Below are 27646 nucleotides of genomic sequence, written 5' to 3'. Positions count from 1 at the left end.
ACTCCCCATGTAATTCTGCCAGATGGAGAGAAGGACGGATGGAAGGTGACCATTCAAACACAATCACGTTTTCCCTCCCCATCTGCCCCACCATCTGAAACTAATGGTTTTCAGTCCAAATTGGGGAACTTCCTTATGCAGGAAGGGAAGACCATGACTGAATTAAGGACTCTTTTGGGAAGTAGTCCTGTGCCTCCTTCCAGTTCTACAGACCAAATAATTTTTGCTATGGGAAAAGCAATAGGGGAGTCCATAAAGACAGCATATGAATCAGGCCCTTACAGAAAACTGAAGTTCTTTTCAGGCATTAAACCTGTGCCTGTAGGGGAAGATGACTATGACACTTGGAGGCATCAACTAAATCAGGTGATGCAGGAATGGCAATGTAGTGAGGCTGAAAAGAGGAAACGTGTGGCAGAAAGCCTGAGAGGACCTGCAGGGAATGTAATCTGTGCATTAAAAGCCAGCAAGCCTGCTGCCACTGTTGATGACTATCTCTCGGCGATGGAGGATGCCTTTGGGAGCCTAGAGACTGGGGAAGACCTCAACTTTCAGTTTCGATCCTGTTACCAACATTCAGGTGAAAAACTATCTTCCTATCTTCACAGATTGGAACCATCCCTTCAACTGTGCATCCGCCGTAAAGGCACTGAAAGGAGCAAGGAACACCGAGTACGACTAGAACAGGTCATACGAGGTGCCATTTATGATGATTTTCTAATTATGAAATTGAAACTTGCAGACCGATTGGACAGTCCTCCAGAATTCCACCAACTGCTGCGAGAAGTCCGGGAGGAGGAGGAAAAGAGAACGGTTAGAGAGAGGAATAAGATCTCAGTGAGCCAGACCGTTGGTCCTCAGAAACTGAAGGATGACCTTTGTCTGCCTACCACTGAGGACCTCCATCAACAGCTCAAAACCCTGACAGCACAGCTCACTGAATTTATGACGAGTAAGATGCCTCAGGGGTCACCTAGCGATATTCTTCCACCAACTTTGACAGAAAGGAAGTACCCTCCTTTTCACCCAGGGAGAAGGGACCCCAACAGAGAACCTGTAAAGAAAACCTTGGTGACCCTCCCAAGGAACAAGAGATTCTGCTACCGATGTGGCGAGGATGGGCACATTTCCACCCAGTGTGACAACCCAAGGAATGAAGAGAAGGTAGCACAACGAAAAAAGAAGCTACAGGGAAACTCCCAAGGATCCCAGTAATGGAGCATACTGGGAGCCATTACAGTCAGAGCTCCACTAAGTTGTGTTATGAACAGCCTTCCTGGAGCCCATTCCCAGAAGGATTGATAGGCCCAGCAGCGGTAGTTAATGTGATGGTAGAAGGGATTCCCTGTAGGGCCCTGCTGGACAGTGGATCTCAGGTCCACCATCATTACTAGAGAATTCCATCGGCAATTCCTCCCTCAAGTGAAGATCCATCCTCTAGAAGGATTGGCAATATGGGGCCTTAGCAATGCTAGTTACCCATACGATGGATATGTACTAGTGACTTTACGTTTTCCTGCAGAACTGGCTGGATGTCTCCAGGATTGTGATACTCTGGCTTTGATTTGTCCTGAGACACAAAATTCTGATGGCATTCCCATATTGATTGGAACCAACAGCAACATGTTCCAATCTTTGGCCACACTTTGTGGTCGTTTGGGCCAGAAGACCCCAGATGTGGTTCGCCCTCCATGGAGAGAACTGACCCTGGGCTCATCCACAATGCCTTCTGACCATGATAGCTCTGACGATGAATCTCTAGGGAAAGTAGTAAGAGTATCCAAAGCTGTTTTGTCCATACCCCCACATGGTGAGATTGACTTGAGGGGAAAACTGGAGAAGCACAGTAGCAGCCTTCCTCATACAGTAATGATGGAGTCCTCTGATGGAGATAACCTCCCTAGTGGGCTGATGGTTCTGAGAGGTTTATTGTCCTTACCACAGCTGGAAGAAGCTGGCATTATGGTCAGAATACGAAATGAAACCAACCATCCCATAGCCATCAGGAGAGGAATGGTATTGGCACGATTGTATAGAGTAGAGAGTGTTATGAGCCCTGCAGCTGCAGCCAGAAAGCCCTGTAAGGCATTGGATCCTGATCTTTTTAATTTTGGTGATTCTCCTGTATCTCCCAGTTGGAAAGACCGGTTAAAAAAGCAGTTAAGCGAGAGACCTAATGTGTTCTCCACTGAAGAATGGGATGTGGGGTGTGCCCTTAACGTGGAACACACCATTCGTTTGGCAGATGACAGGCCTTTCAGGGAGAGGTCCCGAAGACTGGCACCTGCAGACATTGAGGATGTGAGAAAGCATATCCAAGAACTATTGGAAGCAGGAATAATTTCTGAATCCCGTAGCCCCTATGCATCCCCCATTGTGGTGGTGCGGAAGAAAAATGGGACTGTGCGCATGTGTGTGGACTATCGCACACTGAATAAAAGGACCATCCCAGATCAATACACTGTACCTAGGGTAGATGATGCCTTAGCTTGCCTAGCAGGAAGCAGATGGTTCTCTGTCTTAGATTTACGAAGCGGCTACTACCAGATCCCGATGAGCTCTGAAGACAAAGAGAAAACAGCTTTCATTTGTCCCTTGGGATTCTACCAGTTTGAGAGGATGCCCCAAGGTATCTCAGGAGCTCCTGCTACATTCCAGCGTTTGATGGAGAAGACAGTGGGGGATATGAATTTGTTAGAAGTGCTGGTGTATTTGGATGACTTAATTGTTTTTGGGAAAACTCTGGAAGAGCATGAAGCTCGACTAATGAAAGTGTTAGACCGCCTGGACGCTAGTGGGTTGAAACTGTCACTTGATAAATGTCAATTTTGTCAGACCCGAGTAAAATATGTAGGCCATATTGTGTCAGCAGAAGGTGTGGCGACTGATCCCGAGAAGATTGAGGCATTAACCACCTGGCCTGTACCCAAAGACCTGAAAGCTTTACAATCTTTCCTAGGCTTCTGTGGATATTACCGCCGATTTGTAAAAAATTACTCCTCCATTGTGAGACCGCTCACCAATTTGACAAGGGGATACCCCCCAACGTGGAAGAGATCACCCCAACATAAGCTTGCAAGTCCTAATGAGAGGTATTTCAAGGTGAATGAACCATTTGGAGACCGTTGGACAGAGGAATGCAACAGCGCTTTCCATGCCCTTATTGAGAAACTCACCACTGCACCAGTGTTAACCTTTGCAGACCCTACCAAGCCCTATGAACTACACGTAGATGCCAGTCTTGATGGATTAGGAGCAGTTCTCTATCAGAATTATGAGAATAAATGGAAACCTGTGGCGTTTGTCAGTCGAGGGTTGACTGCCTCTGAAAGACACTATCCCGTGCACAAACTTGAGTTTTTAGCTCTCAAATGGGCTGTTGTGGACAAACTTCATGATTATCTATACGGAGCGACCTTTGTAGTAAAAACAGATAATAACCCACTTACTTATGTGCAGACCACGGCTAAACTAGATGCTACTGGTCAGCGATGGATGGCTGCCTTGGCTGCTTATGACTTTAAGCTGCAGTACCGTTCGGGTCAAACCAATGCAGACGCAGATGCATTGTCCCGTCGCCCTCATAACCCACTCGAGGAAGAGTCTGAGTGGATGGAGATACCATCTCCTGCTATTCGTGCCACCTGCAAGGCTGTAATAGGAAAAGTGCAGTCCCCTTATGTAAATGAGGAAAGATATGCTGACACACTGGGGTTGTCTGAGAAGGCTATACCTACCATTTATGCAAACCTCGTTGGGCTAAAGACTTTTGAATTGCCCCAGTTAACTCCGACTGAATTGAGAAGAGCTCAGTGGAAAGATTCAAATATTGGACCTGTGCTGGAAGCTGTAGAAAAGGGTGAAAAACCCGTCTCTAAGGCTAACTTTTCCCCCGGCACAATTCTTCTCTTAAAAGAGTGGGATCGTTTAGTGATTAACAAAGGTTTGTTATTCCGGACCACCCAGACTGTAAGGGGCCATGTGCGGAAACAACTGGTCTTACCCCAAGAATACCAGGAGATGGTGTTGAAGTCTCTGCACGATGATCATGGTCACTTGGGGGTAGATAAGACTTTGGAACTGGTCAGAGATCGGTTTTATTGGCCCAAAATGACAGCATCTGTGGAAGACCACTGCAAATGGTGCTCTCGGTGTGTTAAGCGGAAGACTCTGCCAAAAAAGGCAGCGACTATGGTGAACATCGCTACAGATGCACCCATGCAATTGGTGTGCATTGACTTTTTGTCATTGGAGCCTGATAGAAAGAACCACTCCAGTATACTTGTAGTTACTGACCATTTTACAAGGTATTCCCAAGCATATCCCACAAAAGACCAAAAAGCCAGTACAGTGGCCAAAATTTTATGGGACAAATTCTTTGTACATTATGGTTTCCCGGCCCGAATCCATTCTGACCAGGGAAGAGATTTTGAAAGCAGACTAATTCGTGAACTTACAAAAACCCTGGGAATAAGGAAGTCCAGAACCACTCCTTACCATCCCCAGGGAGATCCACAACCGGAGAGATTCAACCGGACTTTGCTAAACATGTTGGGAACACTACATCCATCCCAAAAGACCAGATGGAGTGAGCATGTCAGTTACCTTGTGCATGCTTATAACTGCACTAAAAATGAGTCCACTGGGTTTTCGCCTTATTATTTAATGTTTGGCAGAGAAGCCAGGCTACCAATTGACTTATGTTTTGGGATATCCTCTGATGAAGCTAGCGAAACAACTTATCTCCAGTACATTCAGAGTCTCAGGCGTGACTTGCGGGAAGCTTACAGACTGGCCTCCCAAGCAGCCACAAAAAGCAACCTTGCTAACAAGCAGAGATATGATAGTCGGGTCCGTGAACAGGATCTGCAGGTAGGAGACAGAGTGTTAATCCGAAATCTAGGTCTCACTGGAAAACATAAATTAGCTGACCGGTGGAATGCAGACACCTACATAGTGGTTGATAAGCTACCAGACTTGCCTGTATATCGCCTTAGGATGGAAAATGGAAAAAATGTTTGTAAGACTATTCACCGAAACCACCTCTTGCCAGTGGGGCAGTTAATAGGTGAAGAGAAAAATAGTGAATGTGGTTCCTCCCGGCGACCCATTACTCGTTCAAGACTAAGGAAGAAAGTTCCTGCAGAAAGAACCCTTACTGCACAACTTGAATCTGCTGAGGAGGCAGACAGTGAGTCTTTAACCTCCTCTGGAGAAAATGATCCTCATTCACAGAGTAGCAGTGAAGAGGAATTCTTCCCCTATTATCCAATACCTCCTATGCTTCATGAGCAGCTATGTGAGGTAGAAACTGTTAGAGAGGGAGAATCTGAGCCTCCTCTAGCTCAAATACTTAACCCTGAAGCTGCACCCTTTGTACCCCCTCAGTCAACAATACAGCATGAAGAGGCAAGTGGTTTACCAGCTAGGATGGTTCCACCTGTAGAGGATGTGGGAGAAGCCATGCAACCTGCAGAGAGGGAAATCATTGATTGTCCTGCAGTCATTACTGCTGAGAACCCTGAGAATGAAGAAGCTCCTGTACTTCGACGTTCAGAACGAGAGCGAAAACCTGTACAGAAACTCACCTATGATGTCCCCGGGTCCTCCACCTCTGTCCCTCTGCATTTAGTAAATAGATGGGTGCGGGTGGCCTATTATTGTTTGTGTCTGATAGTTAACAATGGAGACTCCAAGGTTAAGTCATTTATTTAAATATAGTAAGAATGTTATTAATGTAAATTGAATAACAATTTAATGTTTAAATTAATATTGTATGTGGACACAGCAATACTTACTTATTGGCTAATGATATTTATTGTCAACTAAACAATGTATACTATTACCTGATGGAAAGGACCTTGCATGTTTGTGTTGTGGTTAAATGACCCTTGCCGAGGACGGCAAGAACTTTCGCACAGGGAGAGTGTAACCCCCAAGGAGATTGCTTGGATTCCCGGGGCTTTGTCTGCTGGCAGCTCAGGGAGAGGCACTCTGAGTTTGCCTTGGCTCCCCCTCCCTACCAGGGCCAGAGTCTGCCCGGCAACCCACAGGGAGTGAGATGCCCCTCCCAGGGGGAAGGAGAGACCATTGTTGAGGGGAGTCTGGAGCCAGCCAGGAAAAGGGGAGGACTGAGTGTGTGGGAGCTAGTAAGCCCCAGGCCTGCATGCAGGGTTCCCCCTGAGAGCTAGCCTCTAGGGACCTGAAGGCAGGATCCCTCAGCTGGGTTTATGTCTCCACTGTTGATTCCCAGTTGTGGAGTTTGCTGGGAGGCTTCCCCAGCCAGGCTGAGTAGGCTCCAGCTCCCTGGGTGAGAGGGTCACTGCATGGTCAGCGGGGCTCTAGCAGCAAGTTCAGGGCTGCTGCCTGCTGTGTGGGTCTGGAGGCTGGCCTGGGAGGCTGTAGTTTTGAATTTTGGTGCAGTTGTGTGGTCTGCATCTTGAGCCCTGCACCCCTTCACGGTGAGGGGAAATTCTGGGACCAAAGCAGCCTGGTTCCTGCTTGAAGAGGACCCCTGTGAGAAGAGAGCAGCCCCTTTGCAGAGACTGAGTCATCTCTCAACCTGAGGCTCATTCATGGAGTGTGTGAGTGCACCAATTTTTAGTTAGTAAGTCAGGGAATTTGTTTGGGGATTTTATTACCTGCAGCCTATTAAACTGTGGAGGGATTTGCTGCCTTCTCCCATTTGTGAGTCCTTTGGGCTGTACTGGACCTAGTCAGCCCCACTGCTAAACCACTGCAGAGAAGGATTGTGTGGTCAACAGTCATCAAGGGCCCCAACAAAGTACGCGTACCAACAGGACACTAACTTCACAGTTGCAGGGCACCGGTGACCCTAAAAATAATGTTTTACCCTGTTCTGTTATAATTGTCTCCTGTTTAATATAATTGTGTTTATTATAGTGTATGTGTTTGTGTTATTTTCTGGGAGTCTCCAACTATCTGGCGAATACGTGGGGATTATCCTGGGCTAGAATTTTCCTCCCAAGCTGCCCTGGCAACCCTGCTAGGAAGGAGTGAGGGGGGTGGAGGCACCGCCAAGTACATTAATCAGAATAAAATTGAGTAGGTGGCGGGATCCAGAAGAACCCAGACCTATCCATCCGAACCTGAAAGGAGATTGGCTCTAAAAGAAGGTAACCAGGTGGAGAGGGGGCGCTACATTTGAATCAGAAACTTGTAACGCTTCCATTACTCTTTCTGTAACTAATTTGAATTATTTGTGATTTGTAACAGTAAAAATTGTCTTTGCACTAAAATGGCAGTTGGTTTTTAATTTTGTTAGCAATCTGCTCCCCCAAGCGAAGCCAGGAGATGGGATAAAAATCCTGCTTCCCAGACTTGCAGGCACTAGCAGTCTAGGTGGGAGTTAGGACAGGACACATAGCACAAAGAACTTCCACCTCACCGCAGTGCCAGCACCCATCCACTCCCTTTTCTCCTGCCAAATAGTCAACTTCTTCCCAGCCTAGGAGGCTTGAGGAGAGTGCTGAGTTTCTGCCTCTTCTTCCTTTTCTGGTGCAGTCTGGACTATCTCAAACTCCCCTCTCCTCCTCCCAGCCAATTACTCCCTCGCTCCTGCTCTACAAGTTTTCCCCTGCCACTTCTTCCCTCCTCTTTATCTCCTTTTCTTACCTGCTCTCCGAGTAGGGTTGCCAGGTGTCCGGTATTCACCCGGACAGTCCAGTATTTTCGCCTCTTCTCCAGTAAAAAAATTCAGAGAATACTGGACACCTAAAATGTCCGGTATTTTCTGATTTTTTTTTTCCCCCTGGCCAGGAAGCAAAAATGCCAGGCACCTGGCAACTCTACAAACACTCAGTGCCCGGCCTCCCCTCCCCCCCTCGAATCCCCCTGGCTCCCAACACCCCCAGCCCCTGAACCCCAGCCCCCATGCTTACCTAGTTCTGCAAGGCTGCTGGCACAAAATGGCTACCGACCAAGGGGAAGCAATGCTCCCCTGTTCCTATCCTAAAGGGGACATGCTGTTTTAATGCTGTTTTATTTAATTTTTTTTTTCTCAACAACTTTGGTGTCTCCCGCCCCGCCCTGCCCCCGCTTTTTTTCTTCGACAGAATTTTTCCCGGTGTTTTTCTTGAGAGGGGGCGGGGGTCAATATTTTTGTTTCAACCATCTGGCAACCCTATCTCCGAGTGCCTGTGCCTGAAGCAGGCAGCTCTGTTTGAAGCTGCTCAGATGGTGCCTCCCCCAGATGGTCAGCTGAGCTCCCTGCCTATGCGGGAGTGCTTAGCCTCCCAGTGGAACTCAATAAATAGCTGCGTGGTCACGTAGCCATGCAACTTACAGGGATTGGGGGGGGGAGGTATTGGGTTGAGATGGGGAAATAATAGATAGGTGGAGGGCATTGAGATGAAATGGGGAAACAGGAGGTAGGTGCGGGGGCAGTGGGATAAGAAGAGGGGGGTGGGGAGAACTTGGGATATGCAGGATTGCAACAACCAGAAAAAGAGGCGACTTTCCTCAGCCGTTGGGCTGCAGCAGCTGCAAAGAGAGGGCCCTGCTTCCCAGCCTCAGCTCTATAGCTGCTATAGTGGGGAAGGAATCCCCACTTCTTCTTCTTCCCCACCCCTCAGGAGATGCCATGGCAGGGGGGAAAAGGAGACACACACTCCTCTGCAACCCAAGTCCCCAGAGAGGGATTAAACATGGGGTTTGCCAAAACCCTCAGCAATTTTCAAGTCGTCTGCAAAAAAAAGTTAGACCCCCAAGTATGTGGGTGAGACTCCCCTTGTTTCAACACCTAAGAAATACTACTTTGTAGTAATTGCAGTAATTCAGAGCCCTCCCCATTTTGTGTCTCCCCATCACCAGCCATTGGAGAGATTTGCTGCTGGCAGTCTAATCATCAGTGTTCCTGCTAGTTTTTCCCACACATGGTGCAGAATGAATATGTCACCTCCATATTGTGCATGTAACAAAATTAAGGAGATGGGAGTGGGTTTGAGGGGTTTGGAGTTAGGGAGGGGACTCATGGCTGGAACAGAGGGTTGGAGTGCAGGGGTGTGAGAGCTCTGGCTAAAGGTGTAGGCTCTTGGGTGGATCTGGGAATGAGCAGGTTGGGATGCAAGCTGCCCTTTGCTCATCATACCTCCCCTGCATAAACTTATCAAGTTCAGTCTTGAAGCTGCTAGATGCTTTACCTCGGTGCTTCCTTTAGAAGGTTGTTCACATCTTCACACCTGTGATAGTTAGAAACCTGTACCTAATTTCAAACCCAAACTTATTGATGGCCAGTTTATATCCATTTGTTCTTGTTTTCACATCTGCTCTTAAAACTTAAATAGTTCTTCTCTCTCCCAGCTATTTATTCCTCTGATGTATTTACAGAGAACAATCCTCTCCCTCGGACTTTTTTCGTTATGCGTAACAAGCCAAACTCTTTGCATCTCCTCTCATAAGGTAGCTTTTCCATTCCTTGTACCATCCTAAAAGCTCTTCTCTGTACCTGTTCCAGTTTGACATCACCTTTCTTAAGCCTGGGAGACCAGAACTGCACATAGTAAAGTGCCACCAGAGCTTTATGTAATAGTACTAACTAGGGCTGTCAATCACAGTTGACTCTCACAATTAACTCAAAAAAAAGTATCACGATTAATCACCGTTTGAATCACGCTGTTAAACAATAGACCACAAATATGCAATACATTCCAATTAGTAGATATTTTTCTACATTTACAAATATATGGACTTCAGTGACAACATAGGATATATAGTGTACAGTGCGTAGTTTATATTATTATTCGCACTATAAAAAATAAAAGTAATATTTTTCCGTTTACCTCATACAGGTACTGTAGTGCAATGTCTATCGTGAAAGTACAACTTACAAATGTAGACATGTTACTATATTACAAATAAAACAATGTAAAACTTTAGAATCTACAAGTCCACTCAGTCCTATTTCTGGTTCAGACAACTATAAGACAAACAAGTTTGTTTACATTTGCAGGAGATAAAAGGAAGCTGATAGCATTTACAGATCTTCTCCACAGTGCAGACGTGCCCTTAGTGTTCTAATTATGTTAGTGCCTCCAGGCCCTATTCAGTGCCCTGTTGCACAGCATGGAAGGTGTTTGAACTTGGGATGTTAAGTATCAGTTCACTGATAACTTGATATGGGTGAGAGGTTGCTCCTGGCGGGGTCTTGCTACATTTAAAGTGCAGAGCTGCAGTGGGGTTGGCTTCCAGGAGCAGCGCAATCCGGGACTCAAGAGTACTGGATCGTGCCGCGCCAAGGACCACTGCAACTCTGTCTCCCTTGCACTGCAGAGACACTGCTGGGGGGAACTGGCTTCCCCCAGCACTGGCTCCTGCTTCCACCACCACCACCCCGCCTTACTGCCTCTGAGGGTATGTCTACACTACCCCGCTAGTTCGAACTAGCGGGGGTAATGTAGTCATCCGCAGTTGCAAATGAAGCCCGGGATTTGAATTTCCTGGGCTTCATTTGCATGAAGCCGACCGGCGCCATTTTTAAATGCCGGCTAGTTCGGACTCCGTGCCGCACGGCTACACGCGGCACGGACTAGCTAGTTCGGATTAGGCTTCTAATCCGAACTAGCTGTACGCCTCGTAGAAGCCTAATCCGAACTAGCTAGTCCGTGCCGCATGTAGCCGCACGGCACGGAGTCCGAACTAGCCGGCATTTAAAAATGGCGCTGGCTGGCTTCATGCAAATGAAGCCCGGGAAATTCAAATCCCGGGCTTCATTTGCAACTGCGGATGACTACATTACCCCCCACTAATTCGAACTAACTAAGCTAATTTGAATTAGCGCATCTAGACTTAAAAATTAGTTCAAATTAGTGTTTTGCTAATTCCAACTAGCATGTCCACACTGAGTGGACCCTGAACCAAGGTTAAGGATGGCCGGAAGCAGTGCCGGCAGGGCATCAGATTAGGACTTAGAGCGTGGAGCTGCTGTCTCAGGCTAGCCGAGGGCTGTGCTTAAAGGGACCCAACCCCCACCCCGGACAGACAGTTCTCAGGGGTTCCCCGCTTGCAAAGCAGTCCTGGCTTGGAGTGCCCTGATTGCCCACACTCGGCACATCACAGCACAGCAGGCTGCCATCCGGAAGGGAGTCAATCAAGGGGCTTCAGGAGAGCTTCCACCCCGAGGAGCCCGCAAAGCCACCCCAGTCCTCCCCATCGGGGGCTTGTACCCCATTCCTCCCTCACCTCCTTCCACTTACCCTTCCCTAACCCCCCTTCCTGATGTACAAAATAAAGGACACGTGTGTTCAAAAATAGAAACTCTCTTTATTGAACAAAACTCGGGGAGACTGGGAAAAGGAGGTGGGAGAGAGGAGGGCAACTAAAATGATCAGGGGTTTGGAACAGGTCCCATATGAAGAGAGGCTAAAGAGACTGGAACTTTTCAGCTTAGAAAAGAAGAGACTGAGGGGGGATATGATAGAGGTCTATAAAAGCATGAGTGGTGTGGAGAGGGTGAATAAAGAAAAGTTCTTCATTAGTTCCCATAATAGAAGGACTAGAGGACACCAAATGAAATGAATAGGTAGCAGGCTTCAAACTAACAACAGAAAGTTCTTCTTCACAAAGCAAATAGTCAACCTGTGGAACTCCTTGCTTCAGGAGGCTGTGAAGGCTAGAACTAGAACAGAGTTTAAAGAGAAATGAGATAAAATCATGGAAGTTGGGTCCATGGAGTGCTATTAGCCAGGGGGTAGAAATGGTGTCCCTGGCCTCTGTTTGTGGAAGGCTGGAGATGGATGGCACGAGACAAATGGCTTGGTCATTGTCTTCGGTCCATCCCCTCCAGGGTACCTAGGGTTGGCCGCTGTCGACAAGCAGGCTACTGGGCTAGATGGACCTTTGGTCTGACCCAGTACTGCCATTCTAAGCTCAGGGCTCAGGGTCGGGGGTCTCAGTGGACCACCTTGATTTTCATGCCAACCTGCTCCTGGGTGGCTAGGCTGGCAGCTATCCTGCCCTAGACGGCCACTTTCCTGTGCCTAGTGCGGAGGTCGTGGATGAGGTCCACGATGTCTGCACTAGTCCAGGCGGGCGCCTCTTGCGTACCTGGGCAGGCTCCCAGGAGCCGCCAGCCTGGTCCCGGGAAGAGGCAGAGGGCTGGGTAGCAGCGAGTGGCTGGCTCGAGCCGTGCCAGGTGCAGGGTCTGCTGGCTGGGTACTGGCAGGCTTGCACCTGGCACGGCCACCGTAGCCAGCCCGTGCCCCTTTAAGGGCTCTGGGGCCGGGAGGGGGGCAGAAGAGTTTCCCTGGTGGTGCCCAGATTGGCCACCAGGGAAAGCTGGGGAGGGCTAGCCTCCCACTAGTTCGAATTAAGTGGCTACACAGCCCTTAATTCGAACTACTTAATTCGAACTAGGCGTTGGTCCTCGTGGAATGAGGTTTACCTAGTTCGAATTAAGCGTTCCACTTGTTCGAATTAAGTTAGAACTAGCGGTTTGTATGTGTAGCGCCTATCAAAGTTAATTCGAACTAGCAGCTGTTAGTTCGAATTAACTTTGTAGTGTAGACATACCCATACAGAGGCAGCAGGCAGAGAGGGGAACAACTAGTCAAGTATTCACTTTCACTAGTTGCTTACAGTCCTAGTTTGCACAGCACTAAGCCAGTCCCTTGAAAGAGCTTATGTTCCAATTACACGAGGACAAGACTTGGAGGGTAAACAGAGGCAGAGAGAGAGAAGTGATTGGCCTATGGTCACTAAGCAGGTTGGTGGCAGTGCCAGGAATGGAACCCCTGTTTTCTGAATCCAGTGCTACTGCCCTACACTGCTTCTATAAGTAGAGCTTTGGGAGGTATATCTAAGCTGCAGCACCATCCTTCCTTCCACCCCCACTCATTGTCAGCCATAGCTGTGATATGTAGCCCCTTAACCCTCTTCAGATCTCTTCACAACAACCTGCACCATCACCATCCTACACATATTTTTCAGTAATTTTGATACACTTCTGCAAGTGAGCTAATGGCACTGGTGAGACAAGTATCTTTTTTGTAGAAGTCTAAAGAGTGTGATTACCTATAAAAGTGTTCCTTTTTCTTTCAGAGTGTGATTACCTATAAAAGTGTTCCTTTTTCTTTCACAATAACACAATAGCTTTTAATGACCACTATTTTATAAGTGAGGCCAAATCTTTACACGATATAATAGTAGCCAGACAGAATCTCTACTACTTAGTGACTTGCTAATAAGTGCATCATTCAAGTGCCTTTATTTTCTCTTACTGTGCCATGTTATTTTGTACAATTGATTTCTGGTAAGTACCTAACCATTAAAAAATAGCTCAGTTTGAATGATGCATTTTGGAGGTCTCATGCTTCCAGTATTAAAACATGCTTGGAATTTCTGAATATTACAGATGGCTTCCTAAATCCATAAAGAACTGATTACAGATCTACTCGGCTACCCCCTGAAGCTCCTAAAAGTTCTTGGTAGCTTAGTACAAGTGGTCAAGACTTCATCATATTTACAATGTGTAAATAAAATAAAGTCTAAACCAGGAGAATATATATGTAGTGCTTTAGTAGGGCCAGTTTCACAAAGCTGAAAAGAATTTAGACACACATCAGTTAGGAGGAAGGGGTTTTTTACATTATTATATGCCCCAAAAGATACAATCCCACAGCCAAAGAAGGCTGTGCTTGTTTAAAAACTGGCCTAGTTTGGAAGGAAAGTGAAGATAGTTTTAAAAACATAACAATTAAAAGAAAAGGGACACTGATAATACTGCATATACCAGAAGCTAGGAACTGTAGAAAACTTATAAAGGAAGCAGAAGGAAGAACTCTGGGACCAGCACAATTCAGGACATAAAAGAGTGTCTTTGTAAATACATTAGGAACAAAAGAAAGCCAATGTGAGGAGGGGATGCAGGCTCTGAGAAGGAGTTCAGGTGCAGGAGGGGTGAGGGAGGGAGTCTAGGGTGCAAGCTCTTGGATTTAGTTTGGGTACTGGCTGCAAGCTTTAGGCTGGGGATAGGGGCTGAGGTGCAGGCTCTGGTAGGGATGTTCAGTGCAGGAGGGTGTCTGGGTTTAGGCTTTGGGATTGAGTTTGGGTACTGGTTGCAGGCTCTGCGCTATGGCAGGGAATTGGGGTGCAGGTTCTGGGAGATAGTTTGGGGGCTGAAGAGGGGGTGAGGAGTGCGTGAGGGAGTCTGGATTTGGGAGTGGGTGCAGGCTTGGAAGGGGGTAAATTTCAAGGGGAAGAGATATGACACCTTGGCAACCCCTCTGTCAGCAGCTCCTAGGTGGAGGAGAGAGGTGGGATGAGGGGAGGATCTCTGTGCTCTGCTGCCTGCAGGCACCTCTCCCTGCAACTTCCTATTGGCCAGAGGAGTGCTCGGGGCTTCAGGGACATGCTGGAAGCTGCTCTAGCATGTTGGTGGTAGGAACCCCTAGGCATATTTAATTTGCCAGGGGGCTGCTGGCAGGCTGGGGGATTTGTGTGGGGGTGAGAGGTGGGGCCAGGAAAAGAGATCAGGTTCCACATTTTTCTGGAGCTAAGCTCTAAGCCAGGAATATTCCTGGTGGATGAGCACTTCGGGCCTATAGAACTCACCACCCATGGATTCAGTGATCATGCTCTTTCCATTCCACTGACATCTCTGGAGATCATTAAACAAAGCTTCTCTTGATAGACATTTGTAAATCAGCAGGTCTTGCAAAAAGAGTTTTGAAAGAGCTGGCAGAGGAGTTCACTGAACAATTAATGCTAATTTTCAATAAGTCTTGGAGCACTGAGGGAGTTACAGTAGACTGGAAGAAAGCTAGTGTTGCATCAGTCTTTACCTGGATCATGCCGTTTACATTTTTAATTATAAATCTGTCAGCCTGATATTGATCCCAGGCAAGATAATGAAGCAGTTGATCTGGGACTAGATGAATAAAGAATTGAAGAGAGGTAATATAACCAGTGCTAATAAACATGGATTTATGCAAAATAAATTCTGTCAAATAGACTTGATATCTTTTTTAATGAGATTATATATTTGATAAAGGTAGACATATTATAATTGGACTTCTGTGAGGTGTTTGATATTTTGATTAAAAAGTTTAGAATGATTGATATTAAATGAATAAAAAACATGCTAACTCGATAAGTTTCAGAATGTAATTATAAACAGGGGCTCATTATCAAACAGATATATTTCCATTGGGATTTGGTTGGGATTGGGCCTCAGCTCTGTGCAATTTTTATCAATGAGCTAAAACAAATAAAATAAAATAAAACAAAATAATCACTGAGAGAGTTTGCAGATGACCAAAACAAATCGGGGGAAAAAGTAAATAATGAAGAAGACAGGTTACCCATTCAGAGTGGTCTGGATTGCTTGGTAAACTGGGTGCCAGCCAACAATATGTATTTAATATATCTGAATATATACATTTAGGAACAAAAGTTATAGGTCATACTTATTACATACTTACAGTGTAATGGGTCTACACTATAGCCTCTTGAGCAAAAACATATGCAAATGAGGCTAAGCGTGGAATATCACCATGCCTCATTTGCAGGGCTTGCTGAACTGCGCTGAGCTCCGCTCGCCAGCCATGCTGTCTGGCGATCTGCACATGCACAGATGGTACTGCGCATGCGCAGATTGCCCGAACCCGGCTCTTCCAGATTGCAATCTACATAATTAATTAGACTCAGTTTTTGAGCAAGAGGGGTTTTTTGTGCAAAAAGGAGCAGTGTAGACAGCTCCTTTTTGCGCAAAAGTCTCTTGTGCAAAAACGGAGCCTCGTTAATTATGCAAATGAGATTCAACGATATTCCATGATTAGCCTTATTTGCATATTCCTTGCACAAAATGGGTGCAGTGTAGACATAGCCACAGAGTGGGAGAACTCTATCCTGGGAAGCAGTGACTCTGAAAAAGATTTTTGTGTCAGGGTGGATAATCGGCTGCACATGAGTTTTCACTGTGACCAAAATAACTAATGTGATCCTGGGTTACGGTCTCGAATAAAAGTGGAAAGATCTTTCACCTCTGTGTTTGTCGCTGGCGTGACTGCAGCTGGAACACTATGTCCAGCTTTGGGGCCAACTATTCAAGAAGGCTGTTGATAAATTGGAGAGAGTTCAAAGCAAACCCTTGAGAATGATTAAAGGATAGAAAACATGCCTTATAGTGAGAAAGACAAGGAGCTCCTTTTGTTTAGTTTAACAAAATGAAAGTTAGCAGGTGACTTGATTGCTGTCGATAAACACCTGCCTGTGGAAAAATAGTGAATACAGGCCGTCCCCGAGTTACGCGGATCCGACTTACGTGGGATCCGCAGTTACGAACGGGGTTTGCTGCCCGTCTCCCTGGTCTCCTGGAGACCAACAGACCAGGGAGACGGGGAGCAAAGCCGCGGAGCACGCGGGCAGCAGGACAGCTGCGGTGCGTCTGGGCTGTCCCGCTGCCCCCATGCTCCGCGGCTTTGCTCTGGACGCATGTGGTACAGCAGCAGGGGCGCTGCCGGTTGGTCCTGTAGCGCCGCTCTGGGCGCTACTGGACCAATCCGGCAGCACCCCAGCTGCTCTGCCCCAGGCGTCCTGATTCAGCCACTGCTGGTCAGTTTCAGCAGTGACTGAATCAGCACGCCTGGGGCAGAGCAGCTTGGGTGCTGCTGGGTTGGTCCAGTAGCGCCGAGGAGCGGCGCTACTGGAGCAACCCAGCAGCACCCAAGCTGCTCTGCCCCAGGCGTCCCCAAGTCAGCCACTGCTGAAACTGACCAGCGCTGACTACAGGAAGCCCGAGGCAGAGTTGCTCTGCCCCGGGCTTCCTGGAATCAGCCGCTGATCAGTTTCAGCAGCAGCTGACTTGGGGATGCCTGGGGTTCTTAAGTTGAATCTGTATGTAAGAACTGGCGTCCAGATTCAGCCTGTTGAAACTGATCAGCGGCTGATTCCAGGAAGCCCGGGGCAGAGCAACTCTGCCTCGGGCTTCCTGTAGTCAGCCGCTGGTCAGTTTCAGCAGCGGCTGAATCTGGATGCCAGTTCCAGCTTACATACAGATTCAACTTAAGAACAAACCTACAGTCCCTATCTTCTACATAACCCGGGGACTGCCCGTAGTGAAAACAGTCTGACATAATCCAGTGGCTGAAAGATGAAGCTGGACAAATTCAGATCAGAAGAAACATATAATTTCTCCCAGTGAGGGTAATTAACCATATGGAGCAATTTACCATGGCTTGTCAGGGAATTCTCCATCACTAAATTCAAAATCGGACTTATATATATTAAAATCTATTCCAAGAGTGATTTTGGTGACATTCCATGACCTGTGTCATATAAGGAGTCCAGCCTAGATGATGACTCTGACCTCTTCTGGCAATGGAATAAAAAATCTTTCTAAATCACATAACAAATCCCAATCAGTTAAAATTCAGCCTTACAGAACTACTTTTACAGTTTCCTTGCATGGCAACAATATAGTTTTTGACTGCTATGTGTAGTTTGGTATTCTGTTCTACTCTAAGGCCTGCTTTACATTCAGAAATTAAATTGATCTAGCCACCTTGCTCAGGGCTGTGAAAAATTTTGCACTTTCTGCAGTGTGGTTAGGTTGACCGGAATGGATTCCAATAGGTCAAAGCCGAATTAAGTTATTTTGACTTTAGCTACGCAATTGACATAGTTGAAGTTGCGTATCTTAATTCGACTTAACGCCCTGCTGTGTAGACATACCCATGGAGTCCTGGCTGGCTTTCAAGTTTTGTAAACAGAGAGTTTCTCTTGTGTTAATTCTGTTTCCCTTCAGTAAGACAGTGTAATTTTACGAATTAAATGATGTGAGTATAAACGCTTTGAATTTGTCAGGAAAGATTTGTGTTGAAAAATAGGTTAATAAACAGTTTCTAATTTTAATTAGAAAAATATTTTAGGTTTGATTAGCTTTGTTGAACAGTAAATAACTCTGTTAAAAACGAGTGATTATTTGCCTGGCAGACTGCAGGTCCTGAGCCAGGGAGGGTGGGCAACAGCCTGAAAGGCCAACAGACAGTGGCAAAGCCAGTGGGGCCGCCCAAAGACTAGGACCCAGAGCTGGTGATTTTGGCAATGAGTCCACAGCTGTGCCATATTCAGGGCGTGAGGAAGCTGGCTGCAAAACCTGGGGGTTGTGCTACCCTTACTTCCCATGCCTATGCGTCTGTGTAAGATTTTTCAGCAATGTTACAATTAAAAAAAGAGAACAATTACTGGTGATGTTATATGTAGCGGACAAAGGCATGAGATTCCATGGCTGGAAGTTGAAGCTAGATAAATTCAGACTAGAAATAAGGTGCATATTCTTAATAATTGGTATAACTAACCATTGGAACAACTTACCTAGGGATATGTTGGATTCTCAATCACTAGATGTCTTCAAGTCTGGCTATGCTTCTAAAAGGTATTCTATGGGCTTGATGCAGAAATTATTGTGTGAGGCTTGTGTTATGCAGGAGGTCAGACTATATGATCACAATGGTCCCTTCTGCTCTTAGAATCTGTGGGTGAAATCGTGCCCCATTAAACTCAATGGCAAAATTTCATTGATTTCAGTTTGGCCTGGATTTTACTCTGTGACTCTATTTAATATATTGAAATTAGAAGGTAAAATCATTGATATTATTTTGCTTTTCCAAAAAAAGTGAATCCGAATAAAAATAACATTGGAATAGAAAGTGAATATGCAGAAGTGTATGTATAGCTACAAGGGTGAGGTTTGAAGGTGTTTGAAGCTAGGGGTGTGTTTTTTGAAATCTAGTTCAGAGGTGTATATGCCAAGTATATAGCAGAAACAAGGAAGGTGAGGCAATATCTTTTATTGGACCAACTAGTTGGTAATAAAAGGTATTTACCTCTTCCACCTTGTCTGCCTCATATCTTGGACCAGCACAGCTGCAACACTGCAAACCAGTATGTAGCAAAAAGTTGCTTCCATTGCAACTAAATCCTAAGAAGATGAAAACTAGGAGTGTCACAAGCAGATTTTGTTCTAAATTGGATGTATGCAATGATTTGTACATAATAAGTAGGGATGTTAATGTTAATTATGGTTGCATTTCCTAATACTTTTTACCCCACTACATTATGAAGACCAGTAGTAAATGTCTTAATTGTTTTATGTTGTGATAATGCTTATCATGCCTTTATCTGAATTTTCAAAACCCACAGTCTATATTTCTGCCATGTCCTTTGAAATGAAAATAGCATCAGGATTTTTAGCTGGATGTCTGAGACAGTAAATAAGCAGGGAAATGTTGGCATTTAGTTGACCTTAGATTTCAAAGTCAGAATTCTATTAAAACAAATGGTGGAATCTCACAGCTTTTGTTAATTTTAATTCTCACTGCACTTGGCTGGAGGTTCAACAGAACAAAAGCATAGCCATCCATGATTGGCTTCACAATCAGAAGTGCTAGAAATGTCTATTTCCTTTGTATCTTTCCCCTATATTAGGATTATAGCAGCATTTATGGATGTCTCACATCCTTATTCTCAGGTGACGAAGAAACTTTGCCCTACAAGGGAGCAGGCTGTGTCATTCTTTACCCACTTACGTAATGTGTGCAACTAGAGATGAGCTGTGTGCTGCAGGGTGAGTATAATGTAGTGAAGTGTATTTGCAAGCCTTGACAAATTTAATAAAAGCATCTTATCTCATTGGCCAATATTAAGTAGGCTTTGTTTCCAGCTGTGGGTTTAGCAGCTTAGAAAGAAAAAAAAATGTGATTTATGGTAAAGGAGACTGAAGGCACATGCAATAATGATTGTGACATTTACTATTAGAGGGAGGAGCAATGAATATAAGACTAGCCAAAGACAGTTTTCCCATTTAAATCTGGAGATATGGAAGCATCGTTCTTTTTTCTCCAAGTGACATGAATGATTCATGTGATACAAGTTAAATAGTTTAGAGGGAATTGTTAATATAAATGGTAGAGAGAATAAATAAAGGAAAATAATATTCCATGCAGAAATAACCTAGATTAGTTGGTAGTTTACAAGTGACCGCTTGTCTACACTATAAATACAACTGTGTCAGAGGATCTGATGATACTACTCTTTTCCCTAACTCAGTCACAATACAGCTCTAGTTTGTAGTGCAGATAGTAACTATACTAAAGCTTTAAATGTGACCAATGGGTCTGTTTTAGGCAGATTCCAAAAGAAAAAAGTTTTGTACACTAACTTCATTATATATCATAAGTATCAAATATTTTGAGTGGACACCCAAAACTTTTAGGGAAATATAGTTAGGTTAATTTGGGAAATTATCTCAACGGTTGGCTAACATAATTTTGAAGTGTTGATTGCCTTACCGGCTGGTATCCTAACTGGTGCACAGTGCCAACAGTATACTGTTCGATGTTTTGTTATTCCGTATACTCATTCAGTAATCTTCTCATTCCTCTGCTGTTTTATCTCTCCCATGTACCTCTTTGTTACCCTTGATAATTTTTCTGCTTTTTTGTTCTTGTACACTGGCCCCTTCCTTTTTATTTGGTTAGCTCCCAGCCTATTTGTTGTTGTGACATACATAACCATGAGTACGTGATGATAATACTGAAGCACTTCTAATAAATTTGCTTGATGCTGCTGCTCTTTTCAGAGCTTGAATATCTGTTTTGAGATCAGAACAGCATTAAAAAGCTAGTAGGAAAGAGCTGATAGGTTCAGGGTAGAGAATTTTGGGGGAAATAAATACAGAATACTTTTTGAGTTTCGCCCACAAGATCGCCCTCCACAAACAGTCCCTGAAGAGGTGTATGCGTTAGCTTTCAATATTTCAGCCATTCATTGTAGTGTGATTCATGTGCAATGGTTGTTAATTCTGCTATTGACAAAATACAACCAGTTGTGGTGAAACTGCAAATGAAATTTAAGTTGGTTTTATGGAGGGGTTGTAGGTTTAAGAGATGAATCCAAAGCCCTTAGAGTCTTTCCAGTGACTTCAGTTGGTTTGGGGTAAGGTCCCAAATTTCCAGTGGGAAAGACAAAAGTTTCTAATAATTAAGAACTATGTTTTTTCCTCGGAAGGTACAGGGCAGACAGATGCAGACTCAGCATAGATAACTACGAAGAAAACAACATAGTTATGTATAGTATTAGTGGTGATATTTTCTAGCAGTCTAGTTCTAAGAAATATGTATATCCTAAGACCCTACTCTTATAAAGACTTATGCACATGCTTCAGTTTAGGTGCTGTGAGTGCTACCATTAACATCAGTGGGTCTGTTGCCATGGGTCATGATAACTATGTGAGTAGGTCTTTAGGATGGAGGCCTAGGTGTCTATACTTAATTATGAGCAAACCAGAAAGAACAGAGACAATTTCTTCTTGTCCCCTTCACCACATAAATCTTCTTTCAATGGGCACTGAGACACAAAATTAATTTATCAGCATCTACCTATTCAATTAAATTATCTTCCATCCCTGAGAAACTTCATTGCCTCCACTGACCTCTTGTTTCTTACATGTTTGAAATAAAATGTATGGAACCTTTTGTCCAAGCTGCTGTTACTGCCTGTCTATTGTCCTTATGTATACTCATTCAGTAATCTTCTCATTCCTGCTTCTGCTGTACAACACATGCTGTTTTATATCTCCCTTGTGCCTCTTTGTTATCCTTGATAATTTTTGTGCTTCTTTGTTCTTGTACACTGGCCCCTTTTTGTTTGTTTAGCTCCCAGCCTATCTGTTGCTATGACATGCATAACCATGAAGTACATGATGATAATATTGAAGCACGTCTAACAAATTTGCTTTGTCCTGCTGCTCTTTTCAGAGCTTGAATGACTGTTTTGAGGTCAGCACAGCTCTTTGATGTTCAGCTTAAGCAACCAGCAGGACACTTACTCCCGAATGCTCTTGTCTATACTGACACCCATTGCCAAGGTCAGGACTAATCACCTAGGCTACGTCTACACTGGCCCCTTTTCCGGAAGGGGCATGTTAATTTCAACTATCGTAGTAGGGAAATCCGCGGGGGATTTGAATATCCCCCGCGGCATTTAAATAAAAATGTCCGCCACTTTTTTCCGGCTTTTAGAAAAGCCGGAAAAGAGCGTCTACACTGGCCCCGATCCTCCGGAAAAAGCGCCCTTTTCCGGAGGCTCTTATTCCTACTTTGAAGGAAGGAATAAGAGCCTCCAGAAAAGGGCGCTTTTTCCGGAGGATCGGGGCCAGTGTAGACGCTCTTTTCCGGCTTTTCTAAAAGCCGGAAAAAAGCGGCGGACATTTTTATGTAAATGCCACGGGGAATATTTAAATCCCCCGCGGATTTCCCTACTACGATAGTTGAAATTAACATGCCCCTTCCGGAAAAGGGGCCAGTGTAGACGAGCCCCTACAGTTTCCTTTCCGCTGATGAATTACAATATAGGCAGTCCCCGAGTTACACGGATCCGACGGGGCCCTCTCCCTGGTCTCCAGCAGACCAGGGAGAGGAAGCAAAGCGGCGGAATACGCGGGCAGCGGGCCCCCCCTTTCAGGGGGACGGGGAGCAAAGCAGAGCACAGCCGCGGGCCGCGTGTTCCACCGCTTTGCTCCCCGTCCCCCTGGTCTGTAGACCAGGGGGACGGGGAGCAAAGCAGAGCAAAGCCGCGGAGCCCGAGGGCAGCAGGACAGCCATGGCGCGTCTGGGCTGTCGCACTGCCCCCGTGCTCCGCGGCTTTGCTCCGGGCGCCTGTGGTACAGCAGCTGGGGCGCTGCCGGTTGGTCCCGTAGCGCCGCTCTGGGCACTACGGGACCAACCAGGCAGCACCCCAGCTGCTCTGCCCCAGGCGTCCTGATTCAGCCACTGCTGGTCAGTTTCAGCAGCGGCTGAATCAGGACGCCTGGGGCAGAGCAGCTTGGGTGCTGCTGGGTTGGTCCAGCGGCGGCACTACTGGACCAACCCAGCAGCACCCCAGCTGCTCTGCCCCAGGCGTCCCCAAGTCAGCCGCTGCTGAAACTGACCAGTGGCTGACTACAGGAAGCCCCTGCCCGGGGCTTCCTGGAATCAGCTGCTGATCAGTTTCAGCAGCGGCTGACTTGGGGATGCCTGGGGTTCTTAAGTTGAATCTGTATGTAAGTCAGAACTGGCGTCCAGATTCAGCCACTGTTGAAACTGATCAGTTTCAGCAGCGGCTGAATCTGGACGCCAGTTCCGACTTACATACAGATTAAACTTAAGAACAAACCTATAGTCCCTATCTTGTACGTAACCCGGGGACTGCCTGTAATCAGGAACGTCAGACATTTTTGCTGTTTCTCTCCTAATTACATTTGTCAGAAGTGTTAATGGGTTAATTCTGTGCCATCAATGTGTAACTGGGATAAATGTAGCACTCAGGCAGTGAGCAAGAAGATAGAACAGAAGAACAAAGTGGCTAAGATCTCTCAGGTAGAGAGAGGAATACAAAGGAAAATTATTTTAAAGCATCACTTTTGGGAGTGAAATGAATCACATTACAGACAACCTTGCACAGGTGTTCTCAAACTTTTGTATTGTTGACCCCTTTCATACAGCAAGCCTTTGAGTGCAACCACCCCCTCCCTTATAAATTAAAAACATGTTTATTTGTAACACTATTACAAATTCTGGAGGTGAAGCAGGATTTGTAGGTGGGGCCTGACAGACACAAACTTCCACATAATAACCTCATGACCCCCTGAGGGTCAGAGCCTGCAGTGTGAGAATCCCTGCCCTAGCAGAGCTTAACCCAGAAACAAAAGGTCATAATAAATGGCAGAGTGTTTTTGCCACTTGGATAGAGAGTTTTGGATTGTTCCTTTGCCAGAAAGTTAAGTTTCTAATGTGCATCTGGAATATAAGTTTCTTTGGGTGGTGGTTAGAATTCTGGTATTTAGTAGCATACATCTGTTTTATCTCAATTATGCAATTTCATAGAACTTAATTGGTGTTTTAATTGATTATTAAAAAAAATATATAAACATTGGAGCAATTTAAAGAATCAACACAAGTAGCCAAATTGTTTCTCAATTACAATCACACAGTTCCACTGTCTTCAGCATGTCTCTAGCATGTGTTTATTATTAAAACCCACTTACAGTACTAACCGGTTTCCAGCCATGTGTTTACAAAGATCATCTTCTAAATGCAGCCTAATGTTCCTAAATCAGCAGATGGGTTGACTAAAAAACAACTCCAAGAGATATGAACTTCCCTGTTCATCAGACTGGATTTCTGAAGCTTAATGATAATAAATATTAAAAAATCAATTGTGTTAACACATATACACCTCTTGAGGGATTCTTTGTGGAGAGTGATACTATGGGTGACGTTGCGAGTGTCCTGTACCTGTACTTATTTTTCCTACAAATTCTGTAGTTTTTAGTTTTAGCAATAGAATTGTGAAGCATTATTATTATATTGTATAATCTGTGGGTGGGCAATAATTTTTAATGGGGGAACCGCTCCAATATTTTGGCAAGTGGTCAAGTGCCGCACTTCAGTGGAGGGGTTGTGGAGTCTGGGATGGATGTAGGGTGCAATAGAGAGTTTGGGATAGGTGACTGGGGTGCAGGAAAAGGTGTGGGGTCTGAAAAAGAGTTTGGGTGAAGGAGGGGGCTGTGATCTGGGGCACAGGCTTGGGGGGAGGGGCAAGGCCTGGGAGGGAGTTGTGACCTGGATGAATGGGGTGCAGAGGATTTGGGTGGTGACCTGGGGCAACAGAATGGGGTATGAATGTAGGAGAGGATTCTGGCCTGGGGGAGGAATGTAGGAGGCGGTTCAGAATCAGGGAGGGAGTTCTGATCTGGGAGAAGGGGGGAAAAGAGATACATAGGGTTTGGGTGGTGACCTAGGGCAGGTAGTCAGAGGGGAGAGAGGGTGGGGGTGCCAAAGGCAGGCTCTGGCTGGGAGGCACTTACCTAGGCATCTCCCAGCCAACAACCCTGCAGAAATATGAGGCAGATTGTCTGCTGCAGGTTGCTCCACATGGCTCTATTCTTGGCATGGGAGGATGGGAGGAAGAAGTATTTTCATGCTGCCCATGCCCTCCAGCAAAATTTTTCAGCTCGGGTTGGCCAGAAACAGGTTTTGCTGCGGGAGAGGTACGGGAACAGCATGCAAAGTCTCACTCCTCCCTCCCCAACTATCCAGAGCAGAAAGCAGCTAGCTGTTTACAGCATGATCTGTTCTCTGCCTAAGGGTTTCAGTGAGGCAGCTGCAGGCTGGATCCAATGGCCTGGCAGCCTCTTGTATAATCACTGTTCAGAAAAAAGCAAACTTGCCTAGTTCTGGAAATGGACCACCAGAGCAATCGTGAGTGAAAGGTCACTAATGTCCTATAATCTTACACTAAATAAATATTAAGATCTCTTAGCAATGTCCTAAGTGGGCTGTAGAATTCAGAACGCCACTCCTTTTGCTGCTTTCTGCTATGTTTCTCCACGTGATTAATATTGCAGCTCAGGAGGTGACAACCTATACAAGCAACAAGATAATTGTATGTTTTGATTTATGGCTGCATTGGTTGAATTTTTACGTACTGCAGTTTTCACCTGAATCGTCTATATTGGCATAGGGAATAGAACTTTCAACTCTTCAATCAAAACCAATGTTCTCTACCACTTGGGCTAAAGGTGAATGTCCACCTAGCTCAGTCAATATGCAGGTACATTCCAGCCAATAGATGGCAGTGAAACATTATAGTATGTTCAGGTGCCGAGGGGATGGAATGAATGAAGGAATTAGCATAAATGCATGCATGGCTGCAGTATTTTAAGGATTTCCTAGTTTCTTAAGATTGTTTCTGATAAGCTGTTGTTGGGAGGAACAGTTCCTATCTTTTGATATAGCTTAATTCAATGCATCTGCAACTCTTATTGGGAACTGTGGGTATAAATCACAAATGTAAGTAACAAAGTGAACTTCCTTACAACAGAGACAATGAAAGGTAAATGTTGGCAGATGAAAATGCTGATCTAGTGGCTATCAACTGTAAACACATGACTGACTGACTAACCACTGTGCAAAAGCAGAACCAGGAATATATTTTTTTAATAATTCAGTTTATGCAGGATAATGATATGACCTCACAGGCAGTACCTGCTCTGGGAAGTGAACATAGGGTTGGAAATAGGAAAACTTCGAGTTCATACTTGACACTCTACTCGTTGTCACACAACTAGTAGCCTTTAGCAAATCATTTAAGCTTTCTGCATCAATTTTCTAATCTATGAAATGAATACAGTGGTACACATTTGTCACTCAGGAGCGTTGTAACATACTCAGTGCTTGCACAGTGGATGTGTAAATGATAAGCTGTTTTATTGCTATAAATCAGTGTTTCTTAAACTGTGTTCCATGGTGTGCCACAAGGCAGTCAGAGGTGTGCCACAAAGAACAACAGAATTCAAGATGGCCACCCTTAAAGGGGCAGGCGACCTTTTTTCCTCAATAACTTCCCCCCGACCCGTTTCCCCCCTGACTTTTTTTTTTTTTTTTTTTTTTGCTCAACAACAACGAAAAATCCTTGGTGTTCCTCATAAAAAAAATTGTTTGGTGTTCCTTTGTCTTAAAAAGTTTAAGAAACACTGCTGTAAACCGTTTACCCTTCCCCAGTGACTGAAGCATGAGATATTTGAGTTACTACTTAACAATACACCAGGCCATAAAGAAATTTATAATATCTGCCCCCTTTATCTTGTAGCATCCTATACTTGTTAGTTTGGCAATCCATTGTGACATGACATTGTTGCTGCTGTTCTCATGCCATACTGTGAGCAAAAACACATTAAGGGAGCTTGGAGGGCTATTCTGGCTGACAGGATGCACATGCTAGAAGAAAAAGGAGAGAACAGTTATCACCATTCTGAGGTCTTTTGTTAGTGACTCAGCAGTGACATCGGGGTGGCCCGAGACGAGCTGCCAGCAACTGGAGCCCTAGGCAGAATGCGCCGTCGGCGCCCCCGCATCCAAAGCCCTCAATGGCAGTGCGTCATCATTGGGAGCCCCATTTAACGCGGCACCCTAGGCGACTGCCGAGTCTGCCTATATGCACAGGCTGCCCCTGAGTGACATTCAGGTAGGGAGATGAACAAAAGACAAAATCTCTGCCACATTTTTTCTGACATCCCTCATTCAGCTGTGTTCTGTTAAGATGTACCATTGTGAAAACTTGAGCCTGATTTTGAAGCAACTAGCTTTGTCTGCTCTTAAAATCAGAAGATGGATCATTAGTCTGCTCTAGGGGATCCAATTAAAATATATTAACAGTGTGACTATCTGAATCAATGAGTTAAGGTGTATCTAGGGAAAACCCTGGCTCCACTAAAGTCATTGGCAAAAATCCTCTTAATTCCATGGCCAGGATTTTACCTGTTGTCCTTAAATCCAACATTCCTATAATCCAGAGAGTGCTTATGCCTGCCCCTGAAACTGGCTATGGGCAGCACCAGCCAAAAGCATGTTTTCTTTCTCTTTCCTCCCCCACATTCCCCAGCATCTTGCTAATGCGCGCACCCTACAATAAACTGGTAGGGGAGGAGAATCGTCAGTGTTACTGTAGTAGTGTTGCCAACTCCAGGATTCAAAAAATGAGTCAGGACTCAAAAATCATGAAATTGGCTTTTAAATTGAGAGTTTTAAAAATTATAAAATCTTGTATTTTGGTGTCCGAGCCTTGAAAATGCACTTGGGTCACATCTTCA

General features: G+C 45.3%; 1 protein-coding gene across 6 annotated transcripts in view; it reads left to right on the top strand.

Annotated features, from left to right (window-relative positions):
- The window catches only part of GHR (growth hormone receptor), a 209743-nt gene that overhangs the window by 58476 nt on the left and 123621 nt on the right, over positions 1-27646 (top strand). For 3 of the 6 annotated variants that reach the window (XM_075932494.2, XM_075932496.2, XM_075932495.2), the window contains exon 2: positions 19487-19582. The exons of the other annotated variants lie outside the window; for them this stretch is intronic. In XM_075932494.2, coding sequence (XP_075788609.2) covers positions 19564-19582 — 19 coding nt within the window. In that variant the 5' untranslated portion in view covers positions 19487-19563. The remainder of the gene's footprint in view (positions 1-19486; positions 19583-27646) is intronic. 6 annotated transcript variants of the gene reach the window in all.

The sequence above is a fragment of the Pelodiscus sinensis genome, chromosome 6 (genome assembly GCF_052426305.1).
Source record: "Pelodiscus sinensis isolate ZL-2025 chromosome 6, ASM5242630v1, whole genome shotgun sequence".
Lineage (NCBI taxonomy): Eukaryota > Metazoa > Chordata > Testudines > Trionychidae > Pelodiscus > Pelodiscus sinensis.
Note: the sequence above shows the minus strand (reverse complement) of the source record. Positions and strands in the feature narration are given on the sequence as shown.